General features: G+C 42.4%; 2 protein-coding genes and 1 pseudogene across 3 annotated transcripts; all 3 read right to left on the bottom strand.

Annotated features, from left to right (window-relative positions):
* Positions 1 to 718: 718 nt before the first annotated feature.
* On the bottom strand, positions 719 to 6,732 carry LOC136461508 (uncharacterized; annotated as a pseudogene).
* Positions 6,733 to 7,528: 796 nt separating this feature from the next.
* On the bottom strand, positions 7,529 to 12,884 carry LOC136461507 (uncharacterized). Its single transcript, XM_066460773.1, has 9 exons — positions 12,725 to 12,884; positions 12,415 to 12,640; positions 11,814 to 12,038; positions 11,470 to 11,726; positions 10,732 to 10,961; positions 9,575 to 9,700; positions 9,092 to 9,271; positions 8,263 to 8,400; positions 7,529 to 7,845 (listed from the first exon to the last, which is right to left on the bottom strand). The coding sequence occupies exons 1-9, from the start codon at positions 12,843 to 12,845 to the stop codon at positions 7,534 to 7,536; spliced, it is 1,815 nt and encodes a 604-aa protein (XP_066316870.1). The 5' UTR covers positions 12,846 to 12,884; the 3' UTR covers positions 7,529 to 7,533.
* A 1,535-nt stretch (positions 12,885 to 14,419) lies between these two features.
* On the bottom strand, positions 14,420 to 22,308 carry LOC136461510 (SMR domain-containing protein At5g58720-like). Of its 2 annotated transcripts, XM_066460775.1 has the most exons (11): positions 21,284 to 22,253; positions 20,097 to 20,119; positions 19,463 to 19,627; positions 18,573 to 18,649; positions 17,005 to 17,222; positions 16,569 to 16,639; positions 16,412 to 16,468; positions 15,795 to 15,862; positions 15,617 to 15,723; positions 15,420 to 15,487; positions 14,420 to 14,938 (listed from the first exon to the last, which is right to left on the bottom strand). In XM_066460775.1, the coding sequence occupies exons 1-11, from the start codon at positions 22,059 to 22,061 to the stop codon at positions 14,816 to 14,818; spliced, it is 1,755 nt and encodes a 584-aa protein (XP_066316872.1). In that variant the 5' UTR covers positions 22,062 to 22,253; the 3' UTR covers positions 14,420 to 14,815. The 2 variants fall into 2 exon arrangements, with proteins under 2 accessions (XP_066316872.1, XP_066316873.1); XM_066460776.1 differs by lacking the exon at positions 15,617 to 15,723 and having other exon boundaries at positions 21,284 to 22,308.
* Between the last annotated feature and the right edge of the window lie 1,013 nt (positions 22,309 to 23,321).

Genomic DNA, 23,321 nt, shown 5'->3' on the forward strand with positions numbered 1-23,321 from the left:
GGACCTGGAGTGGTTGATGACAGTATGGGTCCCCGTCAGACGAGACGAAACCCGCGTCCTCGAGGTCGGGCAAGACGAAGCCCACGATCTTGGGCGAGACAGAGCCCGCACCCAAGGGGTCGGACGAGACAGAACTCGCGTCCTCGAGGTCGGACGAGACAGAGCCCGCGGCCTCGAGGTCGGACGAAACGAAGCCCGCACCCAAGGAGTCAGGTGAGACGGAGCCCGCGGCCTTGAGGTCGGACGAGACGAAGCCCGCGGCCCTTGGGGTCGGACGAGACCTTTTAATACGTCTCGAGGCATCCGGGAAAGTCAGCGTGGATGCTAATTTTCTTGCTTTGGGTATCCTAATATCGATAACCGACACAACGTATAGAATAACTCCCACAGATGTTGATGGCTTTGCAAATGCACTGCAGAAGATGGGTTTGAGTGACGCCGCAGATGCTGCAGCCGCTGCTGCTGAAAACAGTGAGAAAGGTGGAGAACCAAAAGAAAATAGTTGATCTACTGCCTGTTGTTTTCAACGGCTACACCAGATCTTAGACTAGAGAATATGAGGGCAGTTGATATATTGCCTAGCATAACGGTGTCCTGCACTAGTGGAATCTTGTCAGACTGCAGGTGTAAACTGAAACTGAGAACCCTTTCGATGTCGTTTACTGGACAACAGGGATCCTTAATAAACATGAGCTAGATGTTCTGAGTAGAACAAAGCTACGGAACTATCACTTTTGACACATGATGGTGTATCATGAATGTTTGTCATATGTCAAACGAACAAAATAATAGTGCAGAATGTTTGCCATATGTCAAATGAACAAAATAATAAAGTGCAGCCTTTGATAACATTTGCAGTGTTTGATTTGAGGTCTAGCTTACACCAGGACGCCTTGATCCTTAACAAGCTGTAAAGTTAATATAAAATGTGAAGTACAAATATATATGTGCCCGAGAAAATTAAACTATCCATCCACAATGGAGTACCTTCTCATTAAAAAAAAGGAGTACCTTCTGAACATATGTTGCTTCAAATCTTCAACGACTGCTGCATGCTGCACATACTACAAGCAACTTTTCTATTTACAAACATCCTTTTGACAAATCATTTCTGAAATTTTAAACTGGCTTGTACCATTCAGTGCAGGTCATACTGAATTCTTGATGTTGGATAGTCTCCTAAAGTCAGAACTGTCGACAATCGAATGTTCATGTGATCTGATGACCTCCAATTTGCATCTCAGTAGAGCCCTCTAAGATCGGTATCATGGACTGTAGACTTTGTTAGAAGTTCAGTATGTACAGAACACCCCTGCTGTCGTCTATCAGTCAATGAGCCTCATGCAGAGCTAATCTTTGTTATCCTTGAGTAGTCACCAACGTTGGCAACAAAAAGTGGGTCTTTCTCATCACCGAACATATTTTCTTCACTCGTTTGCTCCAATTCTTTTGTCAAGTCTTCCATTGTCTTCTTTAAGTTAGCTTTGCTCATCTGTGCACCATCACCCATTGAGATGCCAACCATGGTGATTCTGGGAAGGAGAGGGTTTGCTTGTAAATTACTCTTCACGTCGGCATCATATCTGGTACCAAACAGAGATGACTTCAAAATATGCTAATAAAAAAATCCTTGCATATAACCAGATAAGTGGAGCAGCAACTGAATGGATTATGATGTTAAAAGTTTTTTTAGGCTCTATATTATTGACATATTTGACCCACTACCAAGTTTGATAGGAAATTCTATCAAGATAATAAGATATTCAACTAAATGCATAGGACACATAGTGAATGCATTTGTGCATGACACCAAGCAGTATTTGATTAAACAAACCTGCTAAACTTATTGTCACTTTCTTGTGCTTTGAACTTTCTGTCATGCCCTGGCCATATATTTGGAAGCAGATTGCTAAATGGAAAGTGATTATGATCTTCATTATTGTGATTTCTGTAGCTGCCATTGTCAACACTTGGATCAGAAGATTGAGTTTGTTGATTATTCTGGCAACAGTTGTCATCATTTGAAGCAGTTAAACTGCTGGTGTAGTAGCAATATTAGCAATCGAAACAGCAGTCCTGAAAAATGTGAGCAGAATATAAACATAGATGGTTCACAATAGTGAGCAAATAAAAGGGGGGAATAAATAAATATGAATCAAAACTTAGTGCCATTATCGATAGATGGTTCAAAATGGAGAGCAAATGAAATGTTAAAATAAACAAATACCAATCAAACAGCTAGCTTAGCATATTATTAAAATTTATTATCGATACCAACAATACCTATGTCCGTAACCCACTCGCCCATGAGAAAAATTAATTGCAAACTAGACTAAAAACACGACCAAAAAACAATATTATCAGGAAAATGTTTCCCTTATGACAAGAAAGTTATTTCATGTATGATAAAAAATAATTATAGCAGTAACTGGGCATGCACAAGCACAACTAAGAATAAGAAGTATTTCATAAGCCTCTTTAAGTCAACTCGGTAAGTTAATCTTCCTACACATCCAACAAACAATTATATCAAAAACTGAAATAAGAGATAAGCAATTGCGTCTGCACCTTTCTTCAAATGAATCAACAACATAAGGAAACTTTGGTTGTATACCAGAAGCTTTTCTCAACCACTTATTTCCTAGAAGAACTTTATCAACAACATCAAGAAACTGAATCTCTGCAGCTTTCGTTACAACATTTAATGGTATACCAGCTGGGCCAATCTCATTCATTAATTCTTGTACCTAAATCAAAAGTACCTCGTACTGTCAGCCGGAAATTGGATTAAGATATATTGCTCTAAACAACAAATTCAAGACATCTTATGTGCAAAAAATGGTCATAATACCTCTGGAGGCTCAAGCAAGCTTTCAGCACTTTCTTCAATTATTTCTGATGTTAAACTATCATCAACAATGTCCCTTCTACGTTGTGTATGGCGATTTTGCATTATCGAATGGAAATGCTGATCCATTGAAGCTTCAAGAATATTGTCCAACAAGTTTTTATCAAAAAAGTATGGTGTGTACCTGACATTATGAGCATAAAGAATCATATCAGGCTTGCGCTGACATATTTAAGGCACCAAAATATATGATCAGGTTTTCCTGGTGCCAAAGAGAATTATCTATAATACAGACCATAGATAGCACAAACAGAATAGTCCATGAGGACATATCAGTGGACCATATGAGGGCACGTCATAATCGTCTTCTTGACATTTCTCAGTGACAAAGTTGCACAAAAACGAAAATCAGTACAATTGAATAAAAATAAAGAAGAAATAAAAAAACATAAATCTGGCAAGGTGAAAATTAGAAAATTAAAATTTTGAAACAGAAACAGAAAATAAATTTAAGAGGAAAGTTCTTAGACTTGTCAATGTCCAAATGATGTCTGCTCATGCTGAGTGCAAATCATAGGAACTACATTATACATGCATGCATAAAAGACAACAAAAGATAACCGCACACCTTTTTTTTTTATGAGGATAACCACACATCTTTGATATGCCAGTAAAAAACATTAACAGATGATATAGAGTATTTACAGAAATAATCAAAGAGGCATCAGGAAGATCCATACCATCTAATTCCATCATTTGCTGCCACTGCAATATTCAAGTTTTGCGCACTAAAAACAGGAACACCACCAAGTTTTTTCCTCCTGCCCCTTTGTGGAAGTGACTTCAATAGCTTATTGGCAGCCTGGACCTGAAAGGGAAACAATATAATCTCTAACGGCATGCTTAAGTTATAGGTAGGCTGAGAAATTTTAGCACATACCTGCTTTTCATTTGGAACAAACTGGAACATGTGAGGCTTTTCCTGCACAAAAATTATTTGCAATGTTACAAAGAGAACATGCAGAGTGCAAATCATACATAACAAATATTGCGAACAAAAAAAAGCTGGTGTCACTCCATTCCGGAATGATAATCATATTCATGTAAAAGTCAAACTTTACAAATTTGATCAACAATTATTCAAATTATATACTCCGTACAAGTTTAGAACATAAAACTTGCATCAATGAATTTGTATTCAAAATGCCTCTGAGCTGATGTTGATTCTTTAGCAAATGATAACATAAAGTAAGAGGAATCAATGATCAAAATCTAATTTGTTCGACTTTTCCCTGATCAATCAAAATACGGTTCGGATTATCATTCCAGGACAGATGGAGTATTTAAAAAAAATGAAAAAGAAAAAGGATAATAATACAGTGTCAATCAAGTATGAAATGTAGACGCATGAGTCATGACAGCTGGATGTGCCAAAAAGTAAATGATAGCAACAGATAAAAATCTAGACATGTCGCTGAGTTGCTTGAAAGCAATGAGACAATAGAAAACTTAATTAACAATCTCAGAGAACCGAATCACATAGCCTTTAATAATGCTATGCAAAAGAGTATTATAGTGCTATGTGATTATTTGCCATTATCAGTAATCACTATCGTATGTTCGCAGCTAGAGAAAATTTAGTTTACATTCGATGGAGTCAACCTTAGTCTAGAATCTAGAGGCAACGACGGATGCAATTTTAAGAATATTTCCTCATTTTTAAAGGGTGGAAAAGCCTAACACGCACATCATGTAAGAATAAAGTATATGACCTCTATATCTGTGACTCCTGTCATGTTTCATATCTATAGCTTAGCCCTATTTGCTTTGGATTCAGAGACTTTGTTGTTCTTAATGTGACTAAAACAACTGATACTGATGAGTTACTCGATCCCATACAGGAGCACCTGGAACTGTGTTACCATACTACAAAAAAATACTAGACACTAAAGCTCAGCAGTGACACAACACAAAATATAAAGCTAAAAGAAAGTCAAGAGCAAATAAAAAAAATATCAGAACTCCCTTATCATAAAAAAATTGAAAAGAAAATTATTTTCCTTGAAAAACGACCACAACTAACCTTGAAATGTTCGTATGCTACATCAAGGCGACAAGCCCCCACCATACCGCTTGGCACATTTAGTCGCTTTACATAGGATACTGGAAACGATAAAGCAAATTAGCTCAAATCCTTTCAGACTCACTAAATAAGATGGAGATAACTACATTTGTAGAACATTGTTATAGAAAAGGTGGTGCTGAGAAATCAAGTTCTTTTAGACAGCATTATGAATAAATCCTGCTTAGAAATAAAGCATCCTTTCTTGGTACAAGATAGTGCAACCTACCACCACCAAAAGAAAGTGTAAATTACATCCAGAGAACTAGGAACCAAAGTGGATGTTTTTTAACCTGCCCAATAGGTCAATAAGCAACTGTGGAGCTTTTTGTCTTGCCAGAGCTGGTCACAGTCCTCAGAATTAATTATACAAGTTTCGCTGTGCCAAAAGATAGGGGTGCTTTGCACTCAGGTTTGGGTTCAGGACACCTATTAACCTAGAAGTCCAGAGCTGAGAATTGGCTTCAGTCAACTTTTATTACCCCTAACTGAAAGCAGTTCCCAAGGTTGGACTTAAGGGAAAAGTGCAACTGTTAGTGTTAGTCATGCCCACACTTGAATATCCAATTTTTGCAAAAGAAGAAAAATGGTAGCCTAGAGTCCCGATGTTAATCTAAATCCGCTACATTATTCGAAAGCAGTTCCCAAGGTTGGACTTAAGAGAACTGAAATAATATTAACTGGGTATTTCTATGCTCTGGTGTGAACAGGCTTTAAATAACTGATATGATCACAAAAGCATCAGGCAGAGGAGAACAAGAAACGTTTAGAGACAGCATTACCTGCATCATTCAGATCCATAAAAAACCTAAATACTGGACTATTTTCGCTCTTCTTCAACGGTGATAACATCCTTTTGAACCACATAGGAGTCCTGAAACAAGAATAAATTTCAAAATGCCAATTAGCAGGATCGGGGGAGAGGTTAAAATGTTAGCTCAGCTATGATATATATAACTATATGTTGCAGGCAACCGCGAGAATGTTTTTCCTGACCTTTCCCACATTGCTCGGTGGATTAACATACTACATCCAGATCACAAAATTACCATGATGCGTGTATTTACCTCACATGACAAGAGTCGAATTGGTTTCAAATTAGCGTGCACACAGTACTGAGCTACAGGCTAACACATTCGATTTGGTGGAGCCTCAGAATTACAGGTATGTTGCAATCCTATCCAAAAGATGGCAGCAGAGGCGCAGTGTGGAAAACACGGCAGAGTGCAGGGCACCGGTTGGGGGCGGCTATTACCTGTTGGTGAGGAAGCGCGGGAGCTCGAAGCGTGTGGTAACGGTCATGAGCCCGTTCCCGGATGGGTCGAGCATGGTGAACACCTGGCCCACGAACGCGGGCCCCGCGCCACCGCCAGCCGTATTACCCCGGCCGGCCGAGCCCGCTTTGGCCATCCGCGCGCCCGGCAGCGGCTGCGGCCCGCGGCGGGACTCGGAGGAGGCCGAAGCTGAGGAGACGGGGAGGAGGAGCGGGACGGCGAGGTGGCGATCGGAGGGCGAGGGCGAGGCGGAGGCAGGTGGGGATGGGGACGGGGAGGAGAGGAAGGGGAAGGCGGAAGCGAGGGAGTGGAAGGGGTTGGACGACGAAGAGGAGGATGAGCGCGGCATGGTGGACCACTGGACCGAACGGTGGCGCCTGCTTGGTGGCCGGCGGTGGGGACTGGGTGGCCAGGGTGGGGCGTACCTTTTTGTTAGGTTGGGTGGGGATCTGGAAGGGCCCGGATGCGTTCCCGTACGCGAGGGATTTCTGCTCCCGTGCTCACCGTGCACGGGCGGACGGGCCACGCCGGCAGTGCTCCACAGCGCACGCTTATCCGATTCCACCACCAATTGTCTGTCTGATGCGTATACCTCTCACAGGGCTTTGCTTGTGGATGAAACACCTGAATATCCGATCGACCATCCAATGCCAACGGACAATGTCACAAAATTGCAGGTGAAACTATTCAAGTAGAGCAACTGCGAAACTTTTGCATAGCAATTGTTTGTTCCTTTTCTGGAAAGCTCATAGCAACATTCTTTGTTCAGGAAAATGATAGAAGAACTAGGATCAATCAGAAGCAGAACCATAGCAATTCCCCTACAGTACACACAGGAGTTGCCTTCAGAGAAAAGAAAAATAATAAAGGGGCTCCCGGTGCCGTGTAAGCTTGCAGCTGTTGTCTGATGATGATCGGTAAGCCTCCGACACTACCATCAGAGATCATTCTACCATATTTTCTGTACAGAAAATGTGAGGGATGCGCGAAAAAGCATCCCTTCACCTGATCTTGACTAACTTCCGCTCAACAAACGTTGCGAAGTGATGCCGTCCTTTGAAACATTTAAACCGAGGTCGTTTCCTATTTGTTCGGAAGAAGGTAGGTTTTCCTCCAGGAGTCAGATTGCTGGACTTGTTTCTTACTGCCATTCTTCCTTTTGAATATGCAGGCAGCCGAACTGCTAGCTCATGTGTTTGTAACACTTCCCGAGACGACAACAGTCAGTTTCTGTTTCATCGGCACCTTAAAACCCACAAGAAACATATACTGATACTGATGTTCGCCCTCTATGACAGAGCAGGGTCAGATACCGTTGTTCGTTTGTCTGTTTTCATCCTGACAATCCTAGGCCCAGTGTTCCTTGTGTTGCTCTTTGCAGAAGCTTTTCTTGGAATAGAACGTTGTATGATCCGGATCGGTATTCCCCCAATGTCGAAATCTTCCTTGAGAGACTTTGTCAAGAACCTAATATCTGTATCAGAAAGCTGAGTCTTCCCACTCATAAAGGCAACAAATGTTGGTGGTCGCGCCTTCACTTGAGTGAAGTACTTGACTTTTGGCTGAGTAGCTGAATCTTTCCAGGAATGTCTGCTCATAACCTAGAGCATAATCACAAGGTATTAGAGGTAATGATCGGTATAAATGCCAGAATGGCATGACTGGCCAGAGTAGTCAGTAACTTTGAACATCATGCAGTCAAAACAAACCGAGTGGTAGGCAAGGGAAATGTACAGAGTAAGAAGTCATCTTAAAAAAGGATACTGGAAAATACCAAGTCAACTACTAGAAGGCACTGAAATTTTTCGAAGGATCTCCTAAACCATTCTACTTTTCACTGATACAGATTCCACTTTCTTGTGATATAGGTAACCCATCTGGATCTACACAATCTAAATTGAATTTTTAAGGTATGAGATCTAAGTTCTTATTATCTATCCATCTTAAATGAGTGTTCCTACAGAACACACACATGCAAGCAAACAACCAAATAAAATTTCTGTAAGCAGGATATTTACCTTACGCAACCAACGGTTGAGCCGTGATGTTGACAATCTTAAACACCATTTCTCATAGGTATCTATAACCTGGCGCATCATAGCAATCCGTCCCCTCCCCTCCAGTGCTGACACAAAAACAACCGGTATTCCTGTCACCTGCCAAAAGGACGGGGGGGGGGGGGGGGGGGGGGGGGGGGGGGGGGGGGGGGCGCGGATCAACATTTTGCAATTTGGAACTCCATAAGAATATGAAACAAACTAACATATTCCAGAATGTATCAGTTCATTCTTTTCAGCTAAAGAAAAATATTTGGGTGGGTCCTAGTTAGGAGGCAGCATGCATGCAGCATGTCTGGAAAGATAAAAAAGAAAATGCCAATGACCAAGAAATTTATACAGCATCTCCGGTTATTAACAAACACTAAATCAAAAGAACTCATGCAGCTTTTTCAATCGAGGAACATGACAAATCCATTGCTCCATCAGTAAACATAGCAAAGCACCTGAATCTGTGCTGATTACCAAAATAAAACTGAATCAACAGTAAACAAATAAAATCTGTGTGCATGATAACCCAAAGTGTAGAGTTAATCAAAGAATGCCGCCTCATCAACTATTAAAAAAATGTTAACAACAGACAAATTTTGAGAGGAACCCCATATAATCAGAAGTTGCCTGTATTCACGCAGAGAATAACTGAACATTCATATTACCATTTAATAGTTCTGTTTTAAAGAGAGTGCAGCTCTGTTTTGGAGAGTTATTAGTAGCCCTTAACTGTGACTGGTAATCATGTCTTCAAGGTTGAAAACCAGTATATTATGAACTAATAAAATATAACAATTACCTGAGGAATGACTGTCTGAATTTCACTAGGAACAGCGTCCATAACCTTGTTAAACAGCGTTTGGTTATCTCTAAGGAGATCCATTTTATTGACAATCACAACGAGTCCACGGCCCTCTTCTATTGCTTGCCGTGCTATCACGACTTCTGGGTGATTCATGCTACTTTTGGACTTAGCAATCTGCATATCCATAGAGTTTTATCATGGGACTGTACATTATAATTCAAATGAAATCTAAAATGCATGAAGACATTGGTAATATCAGCCAAGCACACTGAAAGCACTCATGGTCATGGGGTTGGTCTTAATGCTCAATGATTTAACATGGCCCTGGCACCAGAACATCAAGATAACACATGCTTAAACCAGTATCCAGCAAGTCTAGTGCCATGTAAATATGTACAGAACCATTAACACACCCTGTAGAACTATTAACACACCCTGTAAGTCACTGGCTCTGGATATCAAAATCACAGTAAGTACCTTTTCAGCATCCAGCACAAGAGCAACAATGTGAGCCCTCATTAGGTTCTTTCTAGACTGCACAACACTCAAAGATGCTGGCCCTTTCTCCTTCCCTGATCTTTCCATCCAACCTGCAGTGTCCACCTGCATTACGAAAATGAAAATGAATAAGATGATTAGACCACAAGCCACACAGAAACAGCTTGCATGAACACCATGCTATGAACTCCTACACTGTAACAAGCATCATAAGTTTTGGGTAAGTTTAGTGTGCTCAAGTAACAAATTGAATGAAAATTTTATATGATTCAGTTTGAAGGGCGGGCCTGGTGCAAGCGGTAGAGTCTTACCGCCTGTGACCGGAAGGTCCCGGGTTCGAGTCGCGGTCTCCTCGCATTGCACAGGCGAGGGTAAGGCTTGCCACTGACACCCTTCCCCAGACCCCGCACAGAGCGGGAGCTCTCTGCACTGGGTACGCCCTTTTTTTTTATTCAGTTTGGCTAAGCTGCAAGCTTTATAGACATATAAGATCCTCATATTTGGTGGTATCGGTTGTAGAGCCAATGTAATTATTGTCCTAGTCAACTTTCTGTGTTGCTAATTATCTCAGTAGTAGACAAGTCTTGGGATGAGCCAAAACAAATTTCTAGCATTCCGAACCCCAGAATTTAGACAGTCAATAGAAGAGGTGAAAAAGCACAATATACACAATAGAAAACAAGCACAGTCGAGACTTAATTATTACTACCTCCGGTCACAAATACTTGACACTTTGACAAATATCCATTCAAACTTTTAAAACTTGACCACCAACAGCTTCCAAAATATCTAGTTTGGAAACAGAAATATTATATGAGTATATTTGTCTTTTGAAAAAAAAGGGCGTACCCAGTGTAGAGAGCTCCCGCTCTGTGCAGGGTCTGGGGAAGGGTGTCTTTTGAAAGAACTTCCAAAAAAATGGTCAAAGTAAGTACTTGAAGACCAAAAGAAAAACAATAGTTTCAAGTATTTTTTACCAGAGGTAGTACAAAAATTGTTATGAATTATTAAGCCCACAAAGTGCAAGTGTTACAACACATCACAACTAATGTTCACAATATAAGCACAAAAATGTAGCCATATAATATATGGTGTTGCAAAAGGTATGGTAAACTAACAGGGAACAGTTAACTTACTAAATACACGGTTCGATTATCAAATTGAAACTGAGCCCGAATCGAGTCCCTTGTTAGACCTGCCTCTGGACCAACAAGAACTCTCTGTTCTTGCAACAAGGTATTTAAAAGGGTGGACTTCCCAACATTAGGACGTCCCACAATTGCCAACTGCAAAGGTAACTTGCTCTCGTCACCTTCATGGGCCTCAGTTTCAACCTCCGAGGTAGGATCATCTTGATTGAGGTCATCTATTACATGTCAATGTTGAATAGTCAGTTCGTAGGTTCAAAGCATGGTTCCCCTCAATATCAGTATAGCACCAATGGTGTAGATTCATAAATCTCTTATTGCTAGAGAAACATATAGCATTATCTAATCTAAGGACAAATAATACTGCCGAAATTCCTAAAGACGCCTCACCAAAATGGGTTCCTTAAACCAGAAGCATATCGATCTCCAAATGCTGTAATTGTTTTCACTCAATGCATCAACTTCAGTGGAACTAAAATTGAGACCAATATAGCAGATAAAGCTATTATTTTTGTTTAGGTCACCTTGATACCTAACCAATATCTAATATCTGCTTATACTAATGCCTCAAAGGCTCACAATGGTAAAATAGTGTATTAGTTTCTTCAATGAGTATAACAATAGACGAACACAAAGTGCTTGGTCAAAGAAATTAACACTTGGCCACTAAAGATCGAACCAAACGACATATGTTCCAAACCATTGCATATATTGCTATGGGCTTACTGTTTGGAAGCTGAAACATGTATTCCTCAAACAATGGCCTGAGTATCTCATAGAGTTCTGCCATCCCCAGGCCTGTCTCTGCGGATATTGCAACAGGATCACCAAACCCCAACTTGTGTGCTTCTCCAGCAGCAGCAGTCAGAAGTCCATGCTCATCAAGTGACTCAGACTTGTTCATCGCAACAAGCGTATGTATCCCAGATGCATGCTTACGCAGCCATTGCCCAACCTCAAGATCCAGCGGCTGCAGACCATCCCTTCAAAGAGAGTTGTAATTTTACTAGGCAACAAGTAACCACATTTTGAACTGATTCCATGATAAGAACAAGAATTATCTGACACACCTCACATCAATCAAGAAAATGGCAAATTGAGACCTAGCCAATACATTCCCTGTCATATCTGCGGTCCGAGCGAGAATGCTCCCAGATGTTGCTGCAGTCTCAAGTCCAGCTGAGTCAAGCACGCGGAAACGGAGATCTCCAAGCTTGGCAACTCCTTCACGGATGTCACGAGTGACATGGTCCCCAGGAGTATTGTACACCAACGCCTCCCTCCTCCGTATAAATCTAATGCAAACGCCAAAACAGTTCAGATGAGAAATTATAAATCGAGCAGTGCTCTAACATATAACATAATACGACAGAAACTCCACTCGACAAAATTTCAAGAAGGAATAATTTCATAGTAGCAACATCGATGGAATCATGTGTGCAAGACCGAGGAGCAGGCAGCTATAGCTAAGCATCTATGCATACAATGCTGGTGAGTCGAGATATATATATCTGCCAGCACAGCTGAACAAATGCGCGCCATACAAAATGGTTGCTTGTGCTACGGGTGCGGTGAGAGACCGAAGGTGTTCGTGGAAATGCCGCCCCATGAGGGGCACAGAAACTACAGGCGAGAGCCAACGACGGGCTGCCTTCCCGAGGCGCCTCTCACCTGTTGAATAGGGCTGACTTGCCGACGTTAGGGCGGCCGACGAGGATGACGGTGGGGAGAAGCGCGGTGTCCACCTTGGTGAAGTCGAAGCGCGACTGCTTCATGGGGTTCTTCCTGGCCTTGGCCTTGCCCTTGGGCCTCGCGGCGGGCGTCGACTCCTCGGTGGCGGTGGAGTAGCCGAAGCTGGCGGAGAAACCAAGCCGCGGGAGGGGAGGAAGCGCTCGACCTGCGGTGAGAGGGGCGGACGGTGAGGTCGTGTGGGACTGAGGGGGGTTTAGGGGTTAGCCTCGGGAGGGGAGACTGGCCTTACCGAGAGGAGGCGGCGGCGGGAGGCTCCGAGCGGAGGGGTTGGGACGTTGGTGCAGTAGCGCCGCGGCTGCCGGACGGCCCCGGCGGAGGGCGGCGCGAAGAACGGCAACGGCAGCCGCCATAATTTCTTTGGGGAGAAGCTGAGACTCGTTGGAGAAAAAAGCCAGGAGGAGATGAGCCAAAGGCCCAAACCAAACGTATACAGATGCAGGGGTACTCGATGGCCCACATGTCAGCTCCAAGGCCCAACAAACGCCCGTTCTGTCGTCCACGTTTATTTAGGCTTGCAAATGCAAAATGAAAGGAGAGCGTTCGGCTTATTTCTTCTCCTAGAGCAGCCATTCGGTTAGGCAAAAATTGACCAGGAATCATTCCTGCTGCTCATAGGCTATGTAATCCGGCAAGGAACTATTCCATGGAGCGGTTCCCTAGTAATCGAACGGACCCTTAGGGCTCGTTCGGTTAGAGATAAATCCTGCTGGGAATGATTCTGGTGAGAACTATCTATAGTAACTACACATGCGTTCCTGCCAGGAACGGTTCCGGAGCCTCATTCCCCATGAACCGAACGTGGCCTTAATGGAACGGAAGCTGTTTTAAAACACCTTGGCCAAAATGGTTTCAGTGACGGCTTTGTATAGTTTGGAAATTTGAAAAATGGCTCCATTTCTTTTGGGTTTTTTTTTTCTTGGAACCGTTTCTTGAATGACCGTTTGACAGGATTTAGTCAGAGTCAAAGGTCCTCCAGAAGCCCACCAAACAAGCGCAAAGTTAAAGTCAAATTCAAATAAAAACTAGTTTGGATGCAAATTAGTATGAGTAATTGTTAAAAGGAAAATTTAGCGTTTTCACTACAAATACACGCACCAATGTCACATACTCAAATAAAGAGTGAAAGACCTACTATCAAATGCTTCCTAATCTTTCTATCAAAAAACTTATGTTCTGTTATTTAAAAAATTGTCTCCAAAAACTTGATGTTCTAGGTATTTAACATGCACTTTCTCTACATACCACCATGCAATGACACTTTAATTAGAAAACTTAACCGTAACATCCCTCTTTTTAAAGAAAACTCCTGTAACAAAATAGGGGTGCTAAAGTCATTTCTCTTCTCTACTAATATTTCTTAAAAATACTAGAACATCAATTTTTTTAGGACAGAGAGTATGCTCCAAGAAGAATGTAAGTCTCGTTTAATAAAGAGTCAAGCAATATCATGTTCAGTCAAATATATATAAAAAATGTAGTACTTCCTTCGTCCAAAAAATAAATTTAAATGTCGTTTCCTGACTACTCATAAAATCTTAAGTTGTACTAGCTTTATAAAAAGAATAATATTCATTTTAATTATATTTATTACACGATTATATTACATATTTCGTCTAGAAATACTTATTACACATAATAAAATATAAGTCCATTTCTATATATATTTGGTCAAACTTGATACTTTTTTGACTCTCCAGAATAAGAGTTACATTCTTTTCTTTGGCAAAGAAAGTAATATTTATGAAGTATTAAATATATTTCCATAATAAACATGTTTGAAAATGTAAACATTCATATTTTCTCAACAAACTTTTCAGATTGAAGATTCTTTTACTATGAGGAAACAAGGTTTAAGTTTGTTAAACGTATTGAGTATATTCGGATACAGATCATGTGAATTCCAGTCGGTACAAGCCAAAGTTGATTATCCGAAGGGGTTCAGGCATGCTTCCCGCGAAAGCTTATTTTCAACAGCATGAGTTGGCAATCAGTCATACCATGATATTCTTCAACAAAACATCACGATAGTTTTACACTTGATTGCAGCTCATGTCTTGCATTGTCCACAGAAGCACATCATAACAACTAGACTAGACGGGTGTACAGAGCTTCAGACTACATTAGAGTTAGCAGCCTGGGATCAACATTACACCATAATTTACTTCAACTACAATACCAAACTTCTGTGTCAGAACTACTACAGCCTACATCACAGCCTAGGCATCCATAATCATAACACATAAATACAGATAAATACGGGGATACATAGATTAGATCACAAGTTAATCTATGTTAAAGTCTCCTCAAAAGGCTTCCCCGCTTAGTCAGAATCGTTTTCATGCTCAAGGAACCGATACTCTCTTGGCCCACCAAGCCGAAGGGCTACAGTTCCAGAGTTCTCTTCGCGCCACTCAATATGTTCCTTCTCTGCAAGCTCTATAACCTGTCACCGTTTATATTACAAAAGTTCAACTATCAATTACAACAAGAACATTGTTTGGACCTTCACAGTAAAATCCAACAATACTGAAACATATAATCACAGCATACAAATTGCAAATAGTAGTGCATTCTTGTGCTAGCCACATTTTGTGAGAATAAATATAAATACAAAGTCTGTCAACCTGTAGCGTGGCACTACTGTGGCAAAAGAATCGATGGCACAATTGTGGCAAGTGTAGACAAGAAAATAGGCTTAACATGCGGGGAGCAAGGAGCCTGAGAAAGTGACGTGTGCCAAGAAACCGACCTGTTCAAGAATGCCTGACTTGAGAGTGCAAGCTTTGGCTATGAGTCATAACATGATTTTTACAACGGACTTTAGGAATAGCATTAAAATTTTAACATACGCAACGTTTGAGAATTATCATGGAAACAGCACATGAGAATAACTTGAGTTACTACCCAAAGAGGTACTTTCTTACCGAGCGCTTTATTTTTCCCTTCCCTGTACCTTCTGAACCACAACCAGTAATCACCCTCAGTAAGACAGCTGTTTAAAGAACAAAGGCATAAAAAACAGAAAAAGGCACAATAAAGCATTAGATAAACACAGATAGCTGAGTGGCATGAATTAAAGCACTGGCAGAGACTACAGTATCGAATCTTGTGTGGTACTCACATGGCATGCAAATACAAACCATCATGTTAAGTTTGAGAAGGTTCATAGCTTGTTGGACATGTTGGCCATGCAAGTCGATGGTTATTGTATTCGTTATATGCTTATTTCTACAAACAGGAGATTAGATCTCAGAAGTCAGAACCAAGTTACCAAAAGTATTTGAATGAGTGATTATTACCTGGCTTCAAATATATTCCTGCTGGCCTTCTCGTCTTCTAAGCGACCCAGTTCACGATAATGTTTCCCCTAAAACAAAGAAAAAATAAATTATTCGAGTTACTTGGGGGGGTGACTGACACTCAACCACCTAAGTGCAGACAACTGATTATTTTGTTCTGTTTGATGATGGGGTTAATGCTGGCAAGAGCATTCCAGCAAAAAAAACTATAACTTGGAAGTTCACACCAAAGTAGCAATTGTCTGTACTTCCCAAGTTCTGGTGCTATAGGCATTAGGCTGCATATTTGGGAGAAGACGTCCGCTATACTAGGTTTTGTTTTGTAGGAATACAGCAACATTAGATCATTTAGGAATTAGGACCATCCTGCATACACCAGGTATGTACTGTTTGGATGATAGGGTTACTGCTAACAGGAGCATTCGAGTATGGACCCTTGTTATGGGTAAAAGCATATGATGTGCTAGCTTTTTCTGCTGTAAGAATACAGCATTAGCACATCAGCTAGAACATCCTCGTCTACCATTTAACATGGAAGATCAAGAGCTTCCTTTTCCTATTTTTTTAACAGTGCCACAGATAACTTCGCCTTTGCATATCACAGTTTGAATTCTCACCTCCTCAGCAAGGTAAGAAGCATATGACTTGTCACCCTTTGAATATGCCAGGGCAGCCTGTCAGGGAGAAATGAGGAAACAATAAGAAATAACAAAAAAGAAGAAGGAACTTCTATGATCAAATTGACTGAAGCAAAACGCGGCACAAAAAACATACTTTCTGATAGTATTCTTTCATTTTATCATAATGCCTCACAGCAACACCACGGAACTCACGATAGCCATCCCCTTAACATAAAGCAATAATAATTGCATCAACAATTAAAAAAATATGTAATAGCCAATGGGTGAACGAGAATAATACATGTAGCTGCAAATAGATCTATCAAAAATGGTTTCAATATAAGGACACTGATTACGTAAAATTAGAAGAAAAAAATTGTGTAGACACTAGACAGTCATTGTTTCAGTGGAAGTGATTAGGCCAGGTCCCGATGGACCGGAAAGGAAAGGAAATATTTTAGCCATAGATCAGCAGTCAGCACTCTATTTTAATGTGGACTTGCTTGAACATATAAAACGGGTCATATAGATAACAACCAACAGGGTACTGAATCCAAATAGATTAGTTCAATTATACAAATGTTACATACCATTCTTAGGCCTTTCTTGGTTGTTTGATGTGGCGGCATAATTGAACGTTTGCAGTTTCTTTACTACCTTTTTCCAGTCCATAGAGCTTGGCTCATATGTGCGTATTTCAGGAATTTTAAACAGTGAATCGAGGACTTGTTGTGGACCAGCTTTCGCTACAGTTGATCTTGAAGGCAATGTTGGTGAATGTGGTGACTCTTTAACAGCCTCCGCATAGCTATAGAACAAAATATCAAGCTTGTCATAAACAACAGCCAGTTACATGAAAACCAGGGTCGAAATACATACGCACTAATTAAAGGCGTTAACAACTTGGAAATAACTAGCTGGACGATTTAAGCCAACCATTATTAGGGTAATAAAGAGCTGCATCAGCATGTTTATGCTCAAGAGGCTACTGAGGCTTGCTCAGTAAATTAAACAGTCATGAGGAGATGAAGAAAAACTAGGTGTGGCCATAGCACAGTGATAGCTCAGGGGATAAATGAGGCTTGCTTAGAAAATAACCAGAAAATCACCAAACCGAAATGCCAATCCAGTGGCATAAATATACTAATAAAGTTCTCTCTTAATGAAATGATACGCAGCTCTCCTGCGTCATATATGAAAAAAAAAAACAATACAGTATAGTGCATGAAAGGTGCACAAGACAGCCTTGGCTAGTGTGGCGAATGTAATTTAATAGGACTTTGTGAAGCTAAACCAACCAATTCAGAGCAAGCATGCAAGCCGCTTTGTGCACCACTGGAATCGAAACTACTGGAAAAATTGTATCTCATCGTCACTTTGGCATTTCTTTTTCATCCTACCTACATCTACTTTGTCTCCCACCAACTCATCTAGGCCTTATCCACAAAACGCCCTATGGTGACTAGAGCCCGTGGATGTCACTGTGGGACGTCAGATGTGCAACGGCTCATCGTCTATGATCACTTGGATGTCGCCATCATAGTATAATAGCACAAGAGGGAATTGAGGTGGTTATTCAATTTGGAGTGGTGACAGCAGCCAAAACACCGAAATGACAATGGATTGAGAGGTGAGAGGAAAAGGTGGTCTCAATGTTTGAACAGAAGCTATGTACCTAGAAAAGCCAAAACGACTTACAATTTGGAACGGAGGGAGTAGAAAATAGTGGTTGTGAATCAGCCCAGGCTAAATGGGACAAATCACAGGACAGTTGCATGCCCCCAGAGGCCCAAACCCTTACCAAATTGCTGGGTGGGTTCAGAAGATACTTCCTCAATTTGGCATCCCTTATAGTCACTACAATATTCATATCCCCAATGCAATCCCCACAAAAAGAAACTCCACCTATGGTTTCTGGAAAGTAGATCCTCCTACTAGTTGATCTTTATAGCCATGCAACAGCTGATTGGACAAAAGCCAAAACTACAAAAGAAGGAAAGGATCCCTAGAAGAACACCATTTCTCTAAATTTTTCTTTCAGCATATTACATCTATAATAAGTAAACAATTATACAAGCGATGCCAAACAAAATTTAACTGAGCATAATATGTTAGTAAACTGAACATTTGGCCAAATCATTTAGCTGAGTTGGCTCACCTGATCTGAGGTTCACCCCACAAAAACTCATGTCCTAATTCAGACTGGAACCTAGTGTTGGATATCTCATCTGTCAACTGAGTAGAATTAATTAAAAGTTAGAATATTATAAAAAGGATTTCATATGGAAAGTATAACAAAAATATTGGCCACAAACAGGAATCAGGAGCACAAAATGCCATTCAGGTAAATAGCAAACTTAATAGAACATCGTTCCCAATTAAGTTAGAATTTTCATCAGTTTGGAACAAAAGGCTACCCACAACAAACGAGATAACTACAAATGTTTTATTGCATTTCCTGCTAATTGCTACCATACGTGACTGCCATGGTTTGAAACAAACTAGAGACCAAAGTACAACAAAAATAACTGATAATATTCAGCAAAGAGCTACAAAATCACATTGAAGTTAATATATATGACAAATCTGCATGTATTTGCAAATTACATCAACCATGTTGACAGCCTAAACAAACATGTTATCTTCTTGTTTCAGAAATCAAAACGGTAACAAAACACAGATATTTGGACACTTTTTCTGATTGTGTTAATCATCGTTCCAAAACCGCAATGTCAGGGAAAAATATTTCTGACAAACTAGGGTTACCGATTCTATCTAGCAGTATGCTCTCATTTGGTTTGAATCTGTTTCTGGTCAACGTTTCAGTACATGCATTCCGAAATATCATAGTGATGGATGTAGTAATAAATATATCATACTGTGCAAATTCATTTTTTAGAAAAATAACATGTCTTGTGAACTCACCCATTTCTAATACAAACAGCACTTAATAAAGATAAGTTTCAATTTCATCCAGACAAAATATCAATCCATATCTTTAGCATCCAAGAGAGCGAGCATTAAACTAAAACTGTGCTAAGCAAACACCTGTCGTAAACTTCTTCTATTCCCTGCAGTCAGATTGTCCACTGATAACCCATTTCCAGGGAACATATATAGATGCCGGGTGTCATTCCTTCCAGCATTTTGATGATTTGTTTCCATGTTTTCAACGGAAGACACACCAGATATATCAAGCAATGCATCCAAAGCCTGAAAGCACTTGATTAGCACAACTGTACAAACCAACAGAATAGCATCCATTCAAAACACAAAGCAGGGACTCATTCCTGGCAATGAGAAGGAACATGCAAGACAAAAAAGAAGAGTCCTCAGTGGTTTCATAAGTAATTGTAACTTCTTCCTTAAACACGAGGAATTATATATGGAATCCTCGAAAAAGAACAAGAGGATCAAAGAAAAATCAATAAAACCATGAATGTGACCAAGATAAAGTCAAGTGACCAAGATAATGTCTTCATATCCTAATTTTGGCTCTAAATGTGAAAGATCAGTTGGTGTGAACAGTTAAAATATTGTTGAGCTCACTAAACAACCAAAGAAATTCAATGACATTGGTTGACACAGAGAACAGGCCAGTTTCTACTCAAACCAATAGGTGGGATTTTGTTGAAATTAAAAAAAGGTAAAAACACTGTGTACCCAATAAAATAAATTTTACCTTCTCAACATACCCATACTGACCTGCAAATGGACGAGATGAAAATATCAACGCGAGATATCGTTCCAATCAAATAAACATACAAATGCCGTGCAAGTTGTAGAAATAAAACAAATACTAAGAAGCTATTTTCAATATATTTAAATTGATCAACTTAGTTGAAAACACAAAAATATGCCAAAAGTAAATCTTTTAGTACTGAAAAAAGTACAGCCCGTTCCGGAACTAAAACAGTCAATTCAGCCGATCGCTACACACATAACCGAATTCACAACTTTTAGAACAAGTCAAAAAGTGCAGTTGTTTGGCAAACAAAGAGATGGAATAAGTGTACACCAGATAGAGCAACTCTATGAAAAAATTGAATCTTTCAGTTGACCAAAATGTTGTCTAGTTTTCCCATAAAGATAGCAAAAAAAAGAGAGTAAAAGCAACATTCCACTTCACATCCCAATGTAAGCACAGCTAATAAGCTGAAACACATCTTTCCATAGCAGCAAGCCATCAATCCACTTAACTGGTGCATCTGGACCTTGGCCATACTCTACTTTCTCTGAGCCTTGCAACTTGCAAGTCCTTTCACATGACTAACTGAAAATCCAATCTTGCAAATGTTCCTGACCAAAGGACCTCTCGCCCAAAGCCACCATCTTTAGCTTGTCCATTGATACATCGGCGCTGTAAGTGGCATCGTCCAATCAAGTTGCCACACATCATGAGTTAATTAGACAGTATATTACTCCTTTTCATTTTCATTGGTAAAGGCAAAGCACACAGCACTGAAAAATATACTAACAGACCAAGAGTTCAAATGCCATCATCGCCCTTCGTAATTTTCCCATGTAATAAAGGGGGACAAAAAAAGAGGTTAATGACTTTCAGGTTCATGTTTGAACAACAATGAGCCAGAAGATTATTTTTTTCACAAGATTTTTGTTGAAAAATCACTGAAGATTTGATGTTAAGGATCCTTTTTTTATGTTTCGCTCCTAATAGAACTCTATATGTATGCAAGCCAGTAAAAAGAACATCTTTTGAACACTCGCAACATCTAAGGGCATAGGGTTTACAAATTCAAGGTCCAAAATTCAGCTGAGTAGTGAAATGGGGCATGGCACGGAACGGAATGGTCAAAATGCAGCATTCTGAATAGACAACTATAGACCAGCAAGTGAAAAATGTCTCACCGAGCACGTCTCTGACAACACCCATGCCAAGCTCGGAATTATCCCCGAGCATGGAGCACAGGAATTGCTCTGCCTCTTCAACGCTGTACTTGCGGCCACCAGACCCGCCATCCCTCTCCCCATCCCGACCCTTCCACGCATTTGGCACGCTTACAGGAGTAGTCGCGGGCCGCGTGTATTCCTTGCCAATAACGTCCGCGACCATGCCCGTAGCGGCCACCGCAACCCGCTTGGGCCTCCGACCAGCCTTCCTTCCACCAGATCCACTGCGCGGCGAGAGATCCGGTGGTGGCGGGGGCTGCGGCGCCGGCTGTGGTGGCTGCGGCGGCTGCGTGTCCTGCGTGGAGCCCAGGATACCGGCGGCCACGAAGGGGTCCCCGCCGGCCTCGCGGTAGGCGGAGTCGATCTGGTCGATGGTGGCGCTGGCGAACGCGTCGAGCAGCCACGTGAGGTCCCGCCGCTCCTCGCCGGCGGCCGACGACGAAGCGGTGGACGCCGACGAGGAGAAGGCAGAGAAGGAGAACGAGGACGCCGTCCCCGACGAGCTTGCGGTGAAGCAGGCCGACGACGCGCACGTCGAGGCCTCGCCGCTGCTGCTGGACTCCGTCTCCGAAACCGCCGCCGCCGCGGTGGCGGCGGCTAGGGTTTGGGTTCCGGGCAGCGGGGAGCAGGCCTCCGAATCTGCAGTCCCCTCCCCCGGCGCAGGGGCCGGCGCCGCGGACGGCGGCGAGGACTTCTTCTTCTTCTTGCCCTTCTTCTTCGACTGCGACGGCTTCATCGCGCCGGTGGCCGTGGCGTTCCCCTTCCCCTATTGTTCTCCTCTCCGTCTTGGCGTCGCGCGAGGGGGTTTCGATTTGCCAGCAAATCTTCAGTCGTGGGGAAGAGAGGCAATATTGGAAGAGAGGGGGTGGACACCCCACGACCAAAGAGAAAGGGAATGCCGAGAGGAGTAGCCGGGACACGCGGACTCGCGGAGGGAGACGGGCGGCGGCGTCCGGGGGGCCCATGTGGAATGGCCTGCTCAATGTCATGTGGGGTACGACAAGGGTGGGGTCTGGCTGTCATTGGCCGAGTCTCGTGGGAACGGTTCGCTGTGGTGGCGGGGGCACTTATTTTTGGACTGGCGTTTACCGCGTTAGACTGGTGGATGGGGTCGGCCGCTACGAGAATCACGGGTAAGGATGCAAGGGTGGGGCGGGCCGCCGCGCCAACCCGCTGGGCTGCCCGCGGCGCCAACCCGGTCTACTACCCGGTCATGAGCGGCTACGGCGCCGACGACCCTCTGCTATCCATGCAGGTCACTGAGTTCACCTGCAGCGGCTTCGTCCTCGGGGTGATCTGAAGCCACGCCGTCGCCGACGGCACCGGGATCGCACGGTTCCTACGCGCCGTGGGTGAGCTTTCCCGCGGGTCGCCGTCACCGTCCGTGGTCCCCGTCAGGTGGGACGAGGCGAAGGCGATGGCGATCTCGAGCCATCCTCCGCTGCTGGACGTGGGGCGACTGGCCGCCAAGGCGGATGCTGCCGGGGCACGCCCGGAGCGGTGGCCGGCACCTGCAGGCAGTTCATGTACTCATCCCCACCGTCGGACTCGAAGCTGCCGCGTTGCTGCCCCTGTTGTGTGTGTGTCTACACTGTTTTGCTAATATATGCTAGCGGAAGTATGGGCGTGCTAATTAAGTGGGCTGGCGGAACCCGCATCTTGCCGCGTGCGTTGTGCGGCCGTTGCGGGCTCGCCGCATCAGCCCGCGATGCGTTTGCAGGTTGCGCGGACGTGGGGCGGGTTAGCCGCTGCCGCCCCACCTGCATCCTTAATCACGGGGCTAAGGTGGGATTATTTTTTTCGGTAACGAGAGAAGATACCGGCTGAAAATCACGAATTTCGTGTATATTCAAATAATAAGTTTTTATTTATATCATTTAACTATTTTTAGCCTGTTGACGTTCATCGCATCCTGCAAAACCCGATTTTCACGGGCAGGGAAGATGTAGTTGCATGGTATCACAACTGAAATGGATTGTTTTCTGTTAGATCAGCA

Source organism: Miscanthus floridulus, chromosome 6, assembly GCF_019320115.1.
Source record: "Miscanthus floridulus cultivar M001 chromosome 6, ASM1932011v1, whole genome shotgun sequence".
NCBI lineage: Eukaryota > Viridiplantae > Streptophyta > Magnoliopsida > Poales > Poaceae > Miscanthus > Miscanthus floridulus.